Below are 17,229 nucleotides of genomic sequence, written 5' to 3' on the forward strand. Positions count from 1 at the left end.
CTAGTTGGTTACCTTGCATAAAATGACACCTAAAAGTATTGTTGGAAAAGATTAACCTCAGAGTCGACATCATGCAGTACTCACCTTCATCCAGCAGGGGGTGCTGCAGCTCATCCAGGATCTCCGACAAAGCCATGAGGAAGTGAAGGTGGACTGCACGTCTATTAGTGATAGAATTCGGGGCATTCAATCAACTGAAAAACAGCGGTGACGTCAAAGAAAGAACCAATCCAGACGAGCATGAGATCAAGTCATTTTATTTTTCAAACAATCTGTATTAAGACATGAAATCATTCAACACAATCTTTTGAAAGTTTAAAGTTTAATCTGTCTATGAAATACAATCTGAAGTTAACCTCTCACAAGTAACAAGGACACGCGCGCACACTAAAACATTGCAAAGATGTCTTTGAAAAAAAAAAAAGTTATTGAAAAAGAATAGATATTGTAGTTCTGTCCAAACGTCCCCGAAGCTTCATTGTGCCTCACTTCCAGCTACAGCTGCTAATCCACTCAAAGACAGTATTGATTAGAAATAAAGTCTTTAGCTCATAGTCAATCCTCCATTTATCAATATGTAAGCGTTCATAAAGGCATCAAAAGCAGGTGATTGTGTTAAACATATAGAGAGACGCGGTTATTCCTTCCGAGTACAAGCCATCTCTGTACCGTAACGAACCAAGCCTACATTTTTTTTTTCTTCTGCCGAAGGCCACTGAAGCGTCTCCCCCAGCAGGCCGCACTGAGGCGGACAGTCGGTGGGTTTGATTTGTTCAACTGCTTGTATTGCTCGGAAACGAGAACCGTCCTCCTCCGTCAGGACCGGGACGCACCTACAACTCATCAGTGCCTCCGTCAGAGACGCGTTCAAGGCCGAAGCGAACCGTCCTGAAGGTGAAGGAGTTGTGAGGTTCAGCTCTTTTTTGAGGCCTTTGGCACAAACGGAAGAAGCACTTTCACATTTTGAGACGCTTTCGGGGAGGGGGAAATAAAAATCGACCACCGTGACTTTCTTCCTCTTTCAGCCCTCAGCTCACCATACGCATTCCCGCCACATGGAATCAAGACGACGCGCTTAGTATTTGCAAGAGAGTCCTTCAGTTTGTTGTTTTAACCTGTATCAGAGAAAATGCTGAGAACTTTTAAATCTGGTACAAATATCTACTTGCAATGGCTTCCTGAAACTGGTTTAAAAAATTCCACAAAAAAAAAAGAAGGTCCAGGTTAATTTGTAGACATCTAGCGGTGAATCTTCATATTGCAACAAATATTAAAAGTTTAATACGGTACATCAAATGTCACCTTTGATCATCTTGAGGGCCACAAAAACTTCCATCTTCACTAAAACATGGACCTGTAAAGATAATTAAATAACTATAAGATGGCATTTAGCTTTTTTTTTCTACATGCAACAGCCTAAATATACTCTTTGCATATTGTTTTGATACAAGTACCTCTACTAGTGAGCTTTGGGTTTACATTTGATCTTATTTACCTGCATATGAAGTGAGCTTGTAAAGCACAGCCAAATGTCACATTTCACAGGAGCTGAATTGACGCACCAAAGTGTAAAACTGACCGTCGATGGGTTTCGCCTTTATTTTGATGCGTTTGGTATTATTTAGGACTTCACACTTTTTGACGTATAAATTCAAGCAGAATTATCCTCTTTGTACTTCATACACAGAAATCTAAAGCTATCAAAAGTGGTGTGGGACTTATTCTATAGATTTAAGGATTCGACGGACATTTTTTTTTTTCTTTCCTTCTGAACAAAGCTCACGACTCCTAACAAGGACCACCGGGCTCCTGATGTCCGCGCAACGTCTGCCTTTACGATGATCCCCGTCGTCACCTGAGAAAATTAACAGCCCGTCAACAAACCAAAAAGGTGATTCACGCCAGAGGCCCGATCGCAGCCACGGCTCGTCGTCCAGTGAACAAGCTTCTGAGATTCCAATTTGTATTTTACACACTACGGAAACGCGGCCGTGTTCGACGCGTACACGCAGCCATCTCAGCTGACTACTAACTCTACCAAACAAGCACTAGGACCGGTTTTGAGCTGGACGACTGGTAAAAGTGAGAGAAAAGACCAAAAAAAAAAAAAAAAAAGGTAATCCACCTCTGTTGCCTGCGATTATAGCTATGAACTCCACCGTAAAATGCATTGTGCTTCGATTAATAGAGTGGTACACACTTTTTATATAAATACAATTCTTTCATGTAGATGTACATTCACTTTTATTTCTCAAGATAGATTAATTTACATATTTTATAAAACAGGCTTCTCAGAATACGTCAAGCTACGTTTCCCCACAACAAGATTACACAATCAACATTGTTAAAGAATAAGCACTGATCTCGTCATCGCAGCATCAACCTACATTTGTCTGACACGCACGCACGCACGCACCCACACACACACACACACACACACAGACTTTCATTGGACATGTGCACAATAACTAAGTTGTCTCTACAAACATGCTTCATACACATGGCTTTTCTCTATGCTGGCTCCCACTGTGAGTATATCTTTTTACATGTTACACCGGATTACTTGGGATGCGTACAAACTCATTTGTTATTGCAACTAACAGATCGTCTCAGGTTCTTGTTACAAGTGGTGCCAAGAAAGCATTTCAAGTCCTTCGAAGGGATATTCTTGATTCGACTTAAGTGCACTTAACTGGCACAAGGAAATTAAGGGAGCAGATATGATTGTGCCCCTTCTTTGTGGGATTTCAAGTAAGAGACACAAAGTGTGTGTATGTGTGTGTGTGTGGGGGTGGGGGGATTACAACCCTTCCTCAAAACTTTCACCTTCCCGACTCCAAGGCACTGCTAAAAACTGTAAACATGGTAGATTGATACAAAATAAGGATTTGACCATAAAAAGCATGTGTGCCAAAGCTCCTGGTGGATTGTAATCAAGTACTTTGAAGTGTAGCTCATGGCACATAACAGATATTTCAGAGTACAAACAGCGGTCTTCAGTACGGTCAGTACCGTCTTTATTTCGATGGCTTTTACATGCACGCTTGAGTATCTGCTTCAGATATATTTGCGAATGTGTGAAAGTGCTTCCGATGCCCTTGTATAGTTTGTTTTATAATTGTCACCGTAAAAGTAACAATCTCTCTATATACTTTGATTAAATGCTCTCTGCCCTGAACATAAACTTCTGATAGCTTTCTTTTTGACTGTAGAAAATATATCTTCTTAAAGGGCAATCACTCACAGACTCCAGGTGAGTCACTAACCAGGATTCCTTTCATACTTTCCCCAAAGTTTTTCATGCTGGCAGTCAAAAGGAGACGCTCTATTTTAACCATGTATTTATAAGGACATTTGTTGGGGTGGATAGGATGGTTTTTTTCCCCCTCCAACAAGTCAATGCACAAGAGAATAAGTTCTGCCATAATAAATGTCCACGAGTGGCAGTTCAGTGAAGGAAAAGCTTGATTCCACTGAACAGTTTCCTGATAAGGCTGCCTCATATTTCCCCTCTATTTTTTTGGAAGTGGGAGTGCAAACAATATCTTCTTGATTAAACGGAGAAAAAACAGACTCCACATGAACTTGAGCTGCTCCAATAAGTCAGCGGACATGTTGGAAGTAGAAGGAGAACACCGGTGAGTGACCTGCAGGAATCTGCGGTGATCCAGTCTCGTCTTAAAATATCTGCAGTTCATCTGCTCTCACTTTGGCCTTGCTCATACCCCTGTCGCAAAATATATACTGAACTTTGGCAGGATGTAAAGATATAAAATATATTAAGTCTCGTGAGTTCCAGCCGTGTTCTTCGAAGTGCCCGATGTGAAGGAGACTTCTGTGGTAAAGCAAGAGTCCCCCGCATATTAAATCTAAATCCCCACTGGCCCGAGACGAGACATGAACTCCACTACCACGCGAGAAAAGCCGTTCTACCGCAATTTCCTGGACGAACGCTTCTCACAAAAAGATCCACGCGAACAAAATATCCTAAGAACTAAAATATAATACAGCAGAGTAGCTCACTGTAAAATGAGGGTCGCACACACCCTTCCCCCATGGATTTCTAACATCCTGCTTCGCTGACAAATCTCACACCCACTCTTCTCTTCTCCACTCCAAAGTTGTCATCGCGCTCCCCAACACGACCCAAGACACAAACTGCCTTCATTAAAGACTCCACAAGATTAGTGTATATTGAAATATCATGGCAATATAATCACAGTAAAAATTAAGAATACCAAGAGGCTAATACCAATACAGTCACTACAGATAAATATTCAAATTTGTGGAGATTGTAAATCCATCAAAACAAAGTTTAGATACAAGCCCGATGAGACAAAATAATGGTTTCACCTAAACTATAAAAAAAATAAAATAAAAAAAAAGCCAAGCAAGAGATTTGAATTGTTTTTGATCACTGTAGATTGATCCGACATGTTCGTTTCAGAATAAACCGAAACGCGTTTTGCTTTTTGAGGCTTGCTTGCTGTGATTAAGAGTTGCAATGTCAAGTGTCACTCAGGCAAAAAATTTGAATAAAAGAAATAGAAAAAGGAAGTTTTCTGGTATGTCTACTCTAAATGTTGAAAACTATTCAAAATAGCTACTTTGCCCTTGATGTACCTTTTGTACCCCTCTGCCTCTCTGAAACCTTCGGCGCCCCTGAACAATTGGGGCTCGCGAGCGATACACTCAGGTATTCCAGCATTTTATTGTCTGATGCCGCCCGTGAACGGCGACTAGAGAAGAGGAATGGAAATGATTCAGAAGTCTGTCAGGCGCCTTCTATTTACAGCTTCGTTTTGACATACAGGATTGGTAAATAGCGCCTTCTCATAAATGTACTTGAAGAACCATCGAGGAATGTCAACATACGACACGATTAGGAACTTAACAGTTACGACTGAACACGAGTTCACCAAAGAAAGGAAATCAAGCCCAGAGTAGATATATATATATACAGTACAAATCAATAGATGGTATTAACATTTGAAGCTCTTCATCAACTATTCATAATGATTCCAAAAAGAAGGTGTTAGCAGGGGGCGTCGACCAAAACTGCGTCTGTAGGAGTGTCGGCTGGAATGAATTTAGTGTGCATGTGTGTGTGTGTGTGTGTATGTGTGTGTGTGGTGTGTGTTTACAGAGCGCAAGTGTTTCAGTGTGAGAGAGGAGGGTGATGTTCACGTTTGTGTGCATGCGTAAGCGCGAGGATATTTGGGATGTACTTCCTTTGCTGAACCCTGCGGGGTTCCTCACACTGACCGGAGCAGCTGGTCCTTCACCAGTTCATGATGCAGTTTCTGTTCAAGGTCATGAAGTAAACCTGGCTGCTGCCTCCAGACCGCACCGACGCAAAGAACACCTGAGGGACAGCACAAGCACATAAACATGTGTACGTTTCCCTTATTTAAGACAAAAAAAAAAAAATTGATATACAATATGACAGATCACATCTGATTCATGATTCTATGGGAGCAAAAAGGAACGAGACACATTTTCCCTTTAATTCATCAAATCTGGAGTCATGGTGTGAAGATAAAACTAAGACAGCTCTGTACTGAACAGAGCAAGTTAACAATGAATGGCGAAGCACAGTCTGGATCCAAAATTGTTTTTTCAGTTTTTCATTTTCAATAAAAAAAAAACCAATCAGATTCATAAAATAGTCCATTTAGAATTATTGACACAAAGACAAAACTGCTTTAATATAATCCCTGATGCGATTCAACTAATCTTATGGTTCCGTGCAGAAAATATGACGCTACACCATAGAGCTGATTAGCCGGCACTAAAAATGTGCTGCGCTGAAAATCTCTTCCAAATAATGTCTTGTACTTATTGCAGTTAAGTGATCAAGAAATCAAGACCCTGTGGTAATTAACTTCCAGCTTCGAAGCACTCCAACAATTATTTCCTTCATCATTTGGTAAGATTGAAGGTCGTCTTCATAAGGATTTGTTCACAGATCCTGGATATTTATTGCCCATAAAAAAAACCTTTGGCTTTGTTAAGCCGAGCAGCTTCATATTCCACATTAAGAGTATATTTTAAAAAAATTTCCAGCTCTTAGCAAGAATATTTCTGTCATTAAGCTTTGCGACATTGTTGTTTACATTCAAGCTTCTGCTTCCTTACCTTATCATTTCTCTCACAAAGGAACTTCAGTCGCTGAGCTCTTTTGTGCATGAACACACCGTCTAAGTGGCCCGTCTCGACTGAGCGGATCTCAATGGCCTTTTCTCCCCACCCCATGATCTGGTTGGAGCAGATATGAGCTGCACAGCACAGTGTAACGTAAGTCAACGTCAAGTTCATATACAGACGATTAAATGCACGTCGATAGGTTTTCGATTTGAAGCGTACCGACGGAGGTGGGCATCTCGCCCCACTGCAGGACCACGTCCTTGATGATGCGACCGTAGGTGTTGACGTAAACGCCCTCGTCCTCGTAGCACAGCAGCATCTCCATCCCGTCTGAACTGGGCAGGAATACGATCGCATGCGGGGTCACGTGGCTCTGGATCTGTTGGGACAGATGAAGAGGAGTCTTGTAAGGTTTAAATGGACTTTAAAAAAAAAAAACAACAAAAAAAAAAAACTGCTGCTCTACAGCGGCGATACTTACATGAACGGGGATGTAAATGTCATAGTTGTTTCCGGAGTCCACGTCGATGGCGTGGAAGCCTGCGCATGAACCGTAGATGACCTTCAACCTCTGCCCTTCCTCCACCGTCAGGTCAACCAGCACAGGCCTGTGTGGCAGGTCTGCGAAGGACTGAAAGAGATCGAGGGCGGGTTTGGAAGTCGAGTGTGACAATAGGAATCGTCTCGTCTGGCCAACTGATCTCACAAATAACTAATCCAGCTCAGAGGAAACCGGAGACTTACCTTGAAGGCCATGAATTTGTGATAAGGCTTGGGTGCCCAAGCATACACTTCCACCGCATTCTTCAAAGCAATCACCAGGAACTTAATCCTCTCATATTTCACTAGACAGAACAACCACAAGGCCATGTGACATTAGACACTTGAAATTAATAATTTACTCGGCCGAATGCCTTTATCTAAATTCATCTGGAGGGGAATAGACAGTGGTAATAAAAAGCCATCATCGGTCACTCACCCACTTTGTAGTGCACGCAGCCCTCCATCTCCCCCACGGTGGTCCAGCCCTGCTTCTTTTCCACCTCGGGGTCATTGTGGAGGATCTTATTCCTCAGCCACGCCAGGTAGTACACACGCACCTTGTTTTTCTTGCCTTTTGGACAAACACAGAGGTCAATTGCTAATCACTTTACGATAAAGTCTTTCGGTTCATTTATAGTGAGATTGAAATGATCGCTTATGTTTCTTATGTGCAGAGAGTCTAAAAATAATAAGTTAATGACTTATTACTAAGAAATAACAATAAAGTATAGGAGAATTAGCAGAAAAGTATACTTTAACATTAAAACATGTGTCCTTATCCATTTATTGACAAAAAGTTCATCATTTACTAATAAACAGTTGGATTAAATTTCTTTGATTACTTTTCAATTGGCTTGTTCAACTTTTGCTTTATTTTAATGAATTCAACAAGAGAATAATCAGTAGAGCGTAGATTACCAACAATGCCATCGAGCACTTAAAGGCAAAAACACTTTTTATTTTTTCTGATTTAATTAATTTAACAGTCATGTTGAGTAATTGTATGACATTGTGGAATAAAAAAAGATTTCGGTGTTCTCTTGACACAAAATTATATATGCAGTGATATCTGTCATGACAAAATCCCTTGAAATATAACTTAAGTAGACATAAACCAAATGCCATGCTCACAGCTCGGTACACAAGTGCAACCAACAGACTCTTGCCAAAACAACCAAAACAAAACCCCTTAGATATGCGGTGCGAGGAAAAAGGACGGAGGAAGCGAACGCGAGCGGGACCGCGTGTTCCTCGTGCAAAGTCAAAAAGCAAGCGAGATTTTTACTATGAAACTATCGGCACATATTTGGCACCCGCTAATTTGGACCTCGATAATAAAGAGTGGTCTGGTGCCAAAAGCACAAATAGCTCAAACAGCTATAACTGTCTGTAGTGAGAAGCCAGTCGGCAACGAGCCTCGGTCCTCACCTGATATGGTGATGAGCAGGTTGAGGCCCTCCAGGACGTCCATCTGTTGGAATCTGCGGGAGTTGATGAGGGGGTAAACTTTGCCCTGACCACTACGGTCCAGCAGCTTCAAGCCGTTCTCGGTGCCAACCAACAGGTTCACACCTGGAGACGCACACAAACGGGTACACTCAGCTTATATGTACATTGCATAAATGCATCTAAATATTGTCTAACCTCTTAAAAGTACGTTTCCGATATACCTGTGAGTGGCTGACTCTGTATATTGTTAGAAAAACCTGCCACCAAGGAAATCACTTTGTTGTGAGGAGAGGTGTTAAAAATAAAAATCATACATTTTCTCTTTTACTTTTTGAAAGGACAAACCTTGTCATCTTTTCACAGGAAACACAACAGAAGAGCAATTTGTTCCTCCTTCAAGATCACAGTGATCATTTTGGCAAATTATGACATTTATGGAGATTTTTTTGCAAAAAAAACGCGTGTTGACGTCGACACATCCTTTCCCCTGTGGAAATGTATCAATGCTACACGATGACAAAAGAGGTACAAACAACACTAAATAGCTTCACATTTCAAAAGATATGCGTTTTTAGTCTTGGTCACAATCCTTCACCACAAGCCCTCTTGAGTGGACATATGAAAGGTTCAAACGTTTTGTAACCAATACAAATCCAGTGTTTTGAATGATTTCGCTAATCAACAGACTCCAAACCAAATCATTTCACACGAGATGCACCACCATCACAGAGATCTTTCCATTTTGGATTTACTTGCAGTGGGTCTGTTCTCACCCCAAAGTGCAGCACACAGGATCTCCGAGTTGAACCTCTTCTTGTACTTGCGGATCTCAGGTGTGTCAGTGGGGGGACGTGTGTTGGTGGGATTGACATTCACCATGGAGCCTTTCCTCACCTCCATCTTCAGCTGCTCAAACCTGGAGCCTGCGTGTGGAGACACTACAACTCTTACCATCTTTTTTTGTATGAAATCACGGCCTTTTGTAGTTAGTCTTCCGACACATTCATGTTGTAATGCCAAATGAGACCATTTTTCCTGGATATATTTATCAATATTTTAACGAAATGAGGCGAAGTGTCAAACAATAAAATACTGAATAGCTTTGCCGTTTAATGTTCAGGAAGTCACGACTCACCAGTGAGGGACATGCTATCTCCGGTACTTCCTGGTGACTGGTACATGCCCAGATCCACAAAAGTGGTAAAGGAAGACTTGCCGGAAGCCTTGACCAAACCTCGGGACTGATACTGGGAAAGCAGAGAAGATGCAGGAATTAAGACAGTGGACATGCTTTAAGTTAACCAAAAGACCAAAAATTATGCGAGGATAAAACTGGCTTCAAACCAAAAGTTCATAATTAACACAGTGATACACTGAAGATTGACATATATCATGTGCTGGGGAGACTTCATGGCCGACATGGTGGCAAATATGGAACACGTAAAAATAAACCAGAAATTCAGGACTGATATACTTGGCATCAGTGAAACTTACATCATACACAGAGTCCTTCCCAGGAGACGAGTGAGTGGCTGAATCGGTGGGGGAGTGAGAGGGCTGCACCACATCTGGCAAATTTGTGTATCCATTATGGCTCCGCTTCTCTGGGGTCTTTCAGGTGAAACAAAAACACAGACACACACACACACACACAGGAGGTCATATTACATAATGATGCGATATATTTAGATTCAGGTCAATCTGATGCAAAAATTTCCCAGCTGAGAGCAAAACTCAAAAAAAAAAAAAAAAAAAATACAACTTCAGCATCTGTTTATTTTTATTGTGGTTACAAAACCTAATTATTGAGACAAAGTTTCTATAAAAATGTTTTTAATGCAGTTATTTTGCAGGAAATCATCCAGCAATAATTCTTAAAAAAAAAAAACATTACCAAACAATGAATCATGTGATAAGGATGCTGCATGTAACAAAAATAGCTGCAAATTGCAGTTCTTTTTTTTTTTTAATTCACAGGCTGATTTCAAATTTTTGTTATTCTTTGATTGACCAGGTAAATCCCCTCTGGTCACCTCGCATTAGAAGTCAACCAGGCATGGTGAACTGGGAGGAGGCCCCAGGGTCAGCCCTGGACCTGCAGGAGAGATTAAATCTCTCGGGTGGTCTGAAGCAACACAGGGTCCTCCAAAGAGAAATGAAAAAGGATTTGAGGAGGACGGGGAAGTCTAGGATAAGTTGCTCTTGATATTACTACTGTGATTAGACAGCAGGAAAGAAGATGGAGGATGGATTGGGAGTCTCATTCAGATCAAAAACCTTTTCGAACAGGGTCTGGGGTCAAGACGGCAGGAACGTCGCAGCACAATTTATATAAAAGCAACTAAAATAAACCAAATTTATAGGTTGAAATGTGATGGTCCAAAATGAAACAGCTTATTATAGTTTGGTTTTATATGTGTGATTCATCTCTGTCTGACTGCTTATTAGGCACTGGCAAAATATACACTAAAAGGCTTTTAGTGTTTGTCGAATCGGTCATTACTGATGTTTTCGCTATCACATATGTATGCCATTAGACATATGTAGTACTTCAGCAGGGGGAAAAAAAAATAGTTCAAATAATGCAATGCCACACAGGCACGCACACAAAGTGCACTCGTCCCTCAGCTTCATAATATTTCATGTCATGTATTGTGCCAATTTCTCCTGGAAACCACAATGCATTTTAAGCAACATTACATATACAGATGACTCACTCTCTGCACCAGCATGGTCTGGTCCCCGTAGCCCCCGGCTTGTTCTCCCTCTCCTCCCTCACCCTCATCTTCATGTACCACCATGGTGTTGACTGAATCAGTGTCTGCGTCCCTGTGACTGAAACCAAAAGGAGGGGAGGGTGAGATAAAACGCAAGTTTTATAATGGGAGACACTGAGCAGAGAGTCACTTAGCTTGAAAGTGAGTTTAACGTTTCTTTAAAAAAAAAGTTTATAAATAAAAACAAGTTAAGTTGAATTATCAGTAACCGCTGGTGTTTTGTTACCGATCTGTGGGGCTTTCTTCCTCCTCGGGCCCCTCGCCACTCTCGCTTTCTTCACTGCTCTCACTGCTCTCTGATGAAGAGGAGTAATCGTTGGCCTTAACCGGGGGCCTTGGCGGCTCTTCAGCACGCTCCTTGGCGTAGAGGCCATGGTCCTGTGCACACGTAAAACGGCGGGCACATTTTCAAACGTTCCAATGCAGCTGGATTTCCCAAATATTACAGTGAGGAACCGTCACAGAACTCAGGAGCATCAAGCATACACATAGACAGGGCTTTGTAAAGAAAAAAAAAGAAAAAAAAAGGTTTGCTTTGCTCATTGATAAAATATTATATATTAGATGTGCAAAGATTAAAGCATGCCATTGACTAAATACCACTTCACAGACATTAAATGCAAACTCATGCATGAACATGAAGCTTGGCACAATACAGGAAAACACAGTGATACTAACCTCCCCTATAGCTCTCTTGTAACTCTGCACATTTTGGGGTAAAGTCAAACACAGGGATTCGAGAAGAAGAGAAACATGAGGGGGGATAGCAGAAATGCCTGAAGTGTCACATCATTGTGAGTGTAAATCCTACAATTAGTACGTTTTACGTACATTTACAAAACAAATGCATCTATAACGATACCAGGAATAAGTACAGCCAGTTGGTGCTTTAGTTTTAACTTTGGCATACACCAGCTCAGTAAGGTTGTATTCAGTGTTGAAGAGACGGCGAAAAAGCCCATAAAATCCACTTACAGCCGGGCGGCCGGGACGGGAGGAGGTTCGAGACTCCCCTGGCTTATGTCGACTGTCATGAGACAACATGGGCGAATCCATTTTGGAGGAACCTGAAAATTAGCATGTTGTAAAAAAGTGGAGTTATGATTCTTAGAATCACTGCAAAGACAGAGTGCCAAGAAACACCATGAGGAAGGCAAGGACTCACTGAGGATTCGGTGTCTCTCCAGAGAACCCGTCTGGGGCAGATTGGATATGACGCTCATGCTGTCTCCTCTCTCCCAGCGATCATTGCGGCTGAGATCTGGATTACTGCCATGTGGATACAAGTGTGTTATCCTCAAGCTGTCATTACTACTTACCACTATTCTTTCAAGGCAGTAATGTAAGGACATATCTGATCAAAGTGTTTGGCTGTCTTTCGTACCTGGCTCGTACTGGATGCCTTATACCAGAGGTCAGGTTGGTGTTGAGAGCTGTGGCAATAGAGGCTGTCCTTTGGGGAATCTGAAAAAAATGTTAAAATAATGTTCTTTTGTAGAGCAATAGTTTGTAAAGTACAACAAAAGCTTTAGTTATCAAGCCGCATCAACTTTCGAGTAAGGTCAAGTAATTCAAATTCATTTGACTTCCACCAGCTGGGTTACCCCCACAGTGTTACCAACCAAGTAACTTCTGGGTTGTTCACATGCCGCACAGTCAAAAGCTGGCCACTGGTTTTACCTTGGGTGGGAGTTCTACATCTGGCAAGCGGATCCAGGGCCCACGGTCCTCTCGCATTTGAAGTCCCTGTGGCCCGGGGGTTTCGGAAGTTGGGTCTGAGTTCTGTCGCACCAGCTCTCTAGAGTGGATGGGGCGGGGTGTGGGTGTGAGGGAGGGATCCTGGGTGGGGAAGGCGGACATGTTCTTAGTGGGCTGGTCACAGAGGGACTGAGAGCGAGGGACAGGAGCAGCGTAAGGCTTCAGTGGAACCAAGTGAGCCATCTGGAACTGCAGGGGACAGGGGGCAGCACACCAGGAGGGAGGAGGAGCAGTCGAGTGGAAGGAAGGGTGCACAAGGCGGTCGAGATGCAGGCCAGAGTTGGGAAAGATGCAAGGTAGTGTTGTTAACGATATGATAATGAATGGACGGAAAGAGGAAGGGGAGAAAAGAAGAGGAAAAAGGCATGAATAAAGTGGTGCAAATAATTGAGAGCAAAGCAGCTAAAGAATTGGGGGACAGAAAGGCTTCAGCAGCTGCGTCTCCTCCCGTTTACAAGTTTTTGTTCAAACCTTGTTTCAAGCTCAGGAAACACCCACCTTGCTTTGCCCCCCTTGGGGTTCAACTGGCCTTTGCATGGGCGGGGTCTGTGAAGACTGGACCACCCCAGACTGGCTGATGGAGTCGGAGCGGGACTGGATGGCAGTGTCGGAGACTGTGGTGCAGATTTTGGGGGAACCTTGTCTGTTCAGCTTACTTCGCTCCTCCACCTGGAGTAAACCGTGAGGGAGGTGTTCACTCTGGAGCGCCCAAACGCTTGACTCAAAGTGTGTGATGCTTCAAACGAGGGTTTAGACCGTTACCTCTCGGGCCCAAGTTGGTTTGTTGTTGGGTTCCAGATTTTTGTTGTAATGATAAAGCTGGGGTTTCTTATCCTGCTGCTGTTGTTGCAGAGAAACCAGGTAGGCATGCTCTTGCTGCAGCTGCCTCTGCAGGCGCTCCGACTGTCGCTGCTCCTCGAGCTGCTTGCGCTTGTACTCCTGGGAAACGAAACACAACGCGGTCAACATTGTGCTTGCATCAGGCTGCTTCCAACACACAGTTCAGGCAGGTAATAACTAAACCAACAGTAAACATAAGTTTGGTTTTACTTGAACTCCCGGCAGAGGTGTTTTATCAGCTAGCCAATGCTGCCGTCAACCACTAAGATAATAAATGCTTTGGGCTTTATCGTGCGTTTGAACTCCTATTTTGGGATGGCAGTCAATTACGAGCCCACATGAAAAGAATATCGATCATGTCTGTACTAAACCTTTTTGTGCTGTATATTAAACAGACAGTGAAATACTGAGTCAGTTGACTTATTGGCTTTTCATTGTGGGTTGTGAGAATGGGTCTGAGCCTTTAGATGCCCTTTACGGTCACATGAAAACAGGAAACAAGACAAATCAAGGTTTTGAATGTTGAAAAGATTTTCAAAGGTGACTCACCGCAATACATAACTTCATAACTTCACATTGATATATTACCAGCTCGACTGCATTTATGACCCCAATCATTCACTCTTCAGCACATTTTATATTGATTTTTCAAAGCCATGAAGCCACTCAGGCATAAAGCTATGTCATAATTAACCATCTGTCTCCAACAGAATCCAGGTCTGATTTTATGACTGTGCTCACAACAGTCAACGATGATTAAATTAAAGTTACACTGGCAAGAGGAAGTGATCTTTACATTCATAATTTTTAAGATGGTTACCATTGATTTATTTTTGAAATGCCCATACATAATTCATGTTAAAAAAATATGTTAGAAATGTTTTGTTTTACACAACATCTACATTCACACAATATTAAACACGCGTGCCATGTGTTCGTTCTAGTACAACAGCTCTGCTCTGTTCCAAAGATTTCTGACAAGTAACAATGTTGACTTTCCTTAAGATCACCAGATTCTCATTTGAGATAGTGGGCAAATATAATGCAAACATTATAGCATATTAAAAATGCAAGGAGGCATTTTTATTCCCTTTACATCAGCTATTGTGATCAAAAATGTAAAATTCAAAAATAAATGTCCAAATATGACTAATCTAAAACATTTTACAAATGGCTGCATCTGGAGAAACCAACACTGGGCTACAAGACAGCACGAGAAATAAGATTGATGTCGAAGCACATGCATACTTGTAGCACAGATCCTTTGTGCCAATTATACCCTGAGCCTTTAAAACTATGGCATGGGCACATGAGGCATGCATATGCACGCACAAAGAATTTTTGTGTGCTTGTAATCTAGAAAGGATATGGTAAAAACATCAACTGTGTCTTACAGATAGAACTGGGTTAGCGCTCCCTCTGCAAAACAGGAACAAAGAGTTCAATCCTGATGACAGCAACTCCTACGCTCCACAGGACAAAGCTAAAACAAAGATGCCAGGAGTGTGGTGATTCTACCCATCAATATACTTATTTACTGAAAACTGTCGAAAATTGGTGCACAAATCTGGGTCACTGCATGCTTTTGAGACGGAAAATGCTGAAACCCATCAGCGCCGTTTGAGCCCCGTCTTGTGCTTTTGCTTTTATAACCAAGAGGTGGACAGGAAAGCCTCTGCAGTGAAAATATGGCATGATGAAGGAGTAGGAACATCTAGATACCATGAGCAGCGCCTGCTCCTGAAGCAACTGCTGCTGAAGGATTTCTAGCTGTCGCTGCTCTTCTTCTAACTTGTGTCTGATAAACTCCTGAGGAAGGTAAGGAGAAAAAAAGAAGATCAGCAAAGAGGTGATAAAGGAGAAAATGAACTTGATGGGGAGGATGTGTAGAGGACAGAAGCAGATAAGCGTTATGCAACATCTTTTCAGTAATAGCAAAATGCATGTTGTGCGAATCAAAATCCCTTATTCTGAGATCTAATGAGAAATTAAAGCATCAATGGTGCTTATAAATAACCTCCATAGAGGTTAATGAAGGAAAAATTAAACTTATTGCAATATTATTTTTAACACTAAACCAATATTGTGATCAATTGCTAGATTTTATATTATTACAATTTTGCAGGACACTGTTAAGTACCAGATTGACATTAAAGCCATGGTTAGCACTACAAGGCGACTGTGCCCTATGCCAGACTCCTGTGTTACTGAAGGTAGACTGGAAACGCAGCACAAGAGACGCAGCGAGCTCACCCACAGAAAACTCATCTCTGAGTAAATACACTAATTTAGACTCTTGCTGCTATGGCAACCCACTCATGGAATTTCACCACCAGAGCAACTTGCACAGTGTTGCTGGAGGACACGCCCACACTCCACACCGATTGGCTGAAGCGCAGCGCCACGTCTCCTGTGGTTGGTTACCTGCTCCCTCTCTGCCAGCCTTCTATCTTCCTCCCGTCTCATATCGTCGAGTCTCCGATGGGGACCTTTTTCTTGCTGCCTCACCATCTCTCGCTCTTTTCTTTGTTGCTGGGAGAGAAGGGTGACAGGAAAAAGAGAAATGAGCATAGAGGCTGGAGTTGCACCGAGGAATCAGGCCACTTATGAGCCAAGTCTCCTTTTCAAAAGAGCTAAACAAATGGAATAGAGGAGAGTAGTAGTGCAGGGCAGAGAAGAGAGTCTGTGAGTCATTCTCACAAATATACACAGACCTATTGCATCCAAATCAATGCACTGCCCTGATTTAGATACAAAGAGCCTTTTTTTTTTTCTTGAATGGTAGTACAACTAACTGCCAAAGCAGATTTTGCAGTGAAACAAAACCATCCTTTCCACTCTGACGTTGTTGGACTAAAATGCCAAATGAGGTAGGCTCCTAGGTGGAGAAACATTAGGGTGGTGCAACGTTACTGCAGTCAATGACTTCACCGGTGCTGCACAATAGCAACAATAGCAATATGAGTGCAATTATGTGTGCCTCGTTCAAATCCCACATAACTCCTCATAGATTTCAGAGTGGCTGACACTTTGTGAGCAGCCCATTATTTAGACAGATTATTCAGGCATGTCTGCCGGAGACATCCGCAACATATGTAGCACACACAGGCACACGCAATGTCTACATGACATAAGCTTTGTACAATATGTCTACATCAGAGCACATTTAGATGCTGGGAAAAGAAGATTACATGTAGATGTGCATTATACTTATCTATGTTCTCTTGTATATTCGTCAGACAAGTGAACATGCAAAAGTAAGTATAAGAGGATATTTCGGTGAAAGTAACAAGTTAAGAAGGCTATCAAATTTCATGGGGTAATTTAACTCTGTTATCACCAACATGTTGTCATTGTAATGGGTTTTTACACACTATTGTTAATGTGAAGATCTCGTTTCAGTTTACAACAGGTGGATGGACGTACAAAAAGTATGCATTGGGTTTCCTAAGATAGATTCGCCACCTCACCATACAGGATACAATTTCAGAGCTGGTTTAAGGTGTTCGTAAAGGCAAGTTCAATGACTTAAAGAGAAATTTAAAACAAGCTAAATATCTTGCTTCCCTCAAACGAATCCCTCATTTACATATTCCTTCAATAGTATACCACAACCCAAGTTAGCTAGTCATTTTACAAACTTCATAAAAACAAAACGTCTCATTAAAAAAAGCCCTGTAATCCATGGAGTTAAAACTTTCTCCTATTTGAATTG

At 42.0% G+C, this 17,229-nt stretch overlaps 1 protein-coding gene across 2 annotated transcripts in view; it reads right to left on the reverse strand.

Moving 5' to 3' along the window:
* Window positions 1-241: 241 nt before the first annotated feature.
* The window catches only part of mink1 (misshapen-like kinase 1), a 30,064-nt gene continuing 13,076 nt past the window's right edge, over window positions 242-17,229 (reverse strand). Inside the window, exons 12-31 of one of the 2 annotated variants that reach the window (XM_080508732.1) lie at window positions 15,939-16,046; window positions 15,237-15,323; window positions 13,437-13,613; window positions 13,173-13,343; window positions 12,597-12,863; window positions 12,301-12,380; window positions 12,082-12,185; window positions 11,892-11,983; window positions 11,143-11,294; window positions 10,857-10,974; window positions 9,634-9,750; window positions 9,275-9,386; window positions 8,913-9,062; window positions 8,119-8,262; window positions 7,127-7,261; window positions 6,892-6,992; window positions 6,629-6,778; window positions 6,367-6,526; window positions 6,139-6,278; window positions 242-5,365 (exon numbers count right to left, since the gene is read on the reverse strand). In XM_080508732.1, the coding sequence (XP_080364858.1) occupies window positions 5,282-5,365; window positions 6,139-6,278; window positions 6,367-6,526; window positions 6,629-6,778; window positions 6,892-6,992; window positions 7,127-7,261; window positions 8,119-8,262; window positions 8,913-9,062; window positions 9,275-9,386; window positions 9,634-9,750; window positions 10,857-10,974; window positions 11,143-11,294; window positions 11,892-11,983; window positions 12,082-12,185; window positions 12,301-12,380; window positions 12,597-12,863; window positions 13,173-13,343; window positions 13,437-13,613; window positions 15,237-15,323; window positions 15,939-16,046 (2,649 nt within the window). In that variant the 3' untranslated portion in view covers window positions 242-5,281. Of the gene's footprint in view, window positions 5,366-6,138; window positions 6,279-6,366; window positions 6,527-6,628; window positions 6,779-6,891; window positions 6,993-7,126; window positions 7,262-8,118; window positions 8,263-8,891; window positions 9,063-9,274; window positions 9,387-9,633; window positions 9,751-10,856; window positions 10,975-11,142; window positions 11,295-11,891; window positions 11,984-12,081; window positions 12,186-12,300; window positions 12,381-12,596; window positions 12,864-13,172; window positions 13,344-13,436; window positions 13,614-15,236; window positions 15,324-15,938; window positions 16,047-17,229 lie in introns of both variants that reach the window. The other variant, XM_080508731.1, reaches the window with a different exon arrangement.

This window comes from Blennius ocellaris (genome assembly GCF_963422515.1).
Source record: "Blennius ocellaris genome assembly, chromosome: 14".
In the NCBI taxonomy this organism is placed as follows: Eukaryota; Metazoa; Chordata; class Actinopteri; order Blenniiformes; family Blenniidae; genus Blennius; species Blennius ocellaris.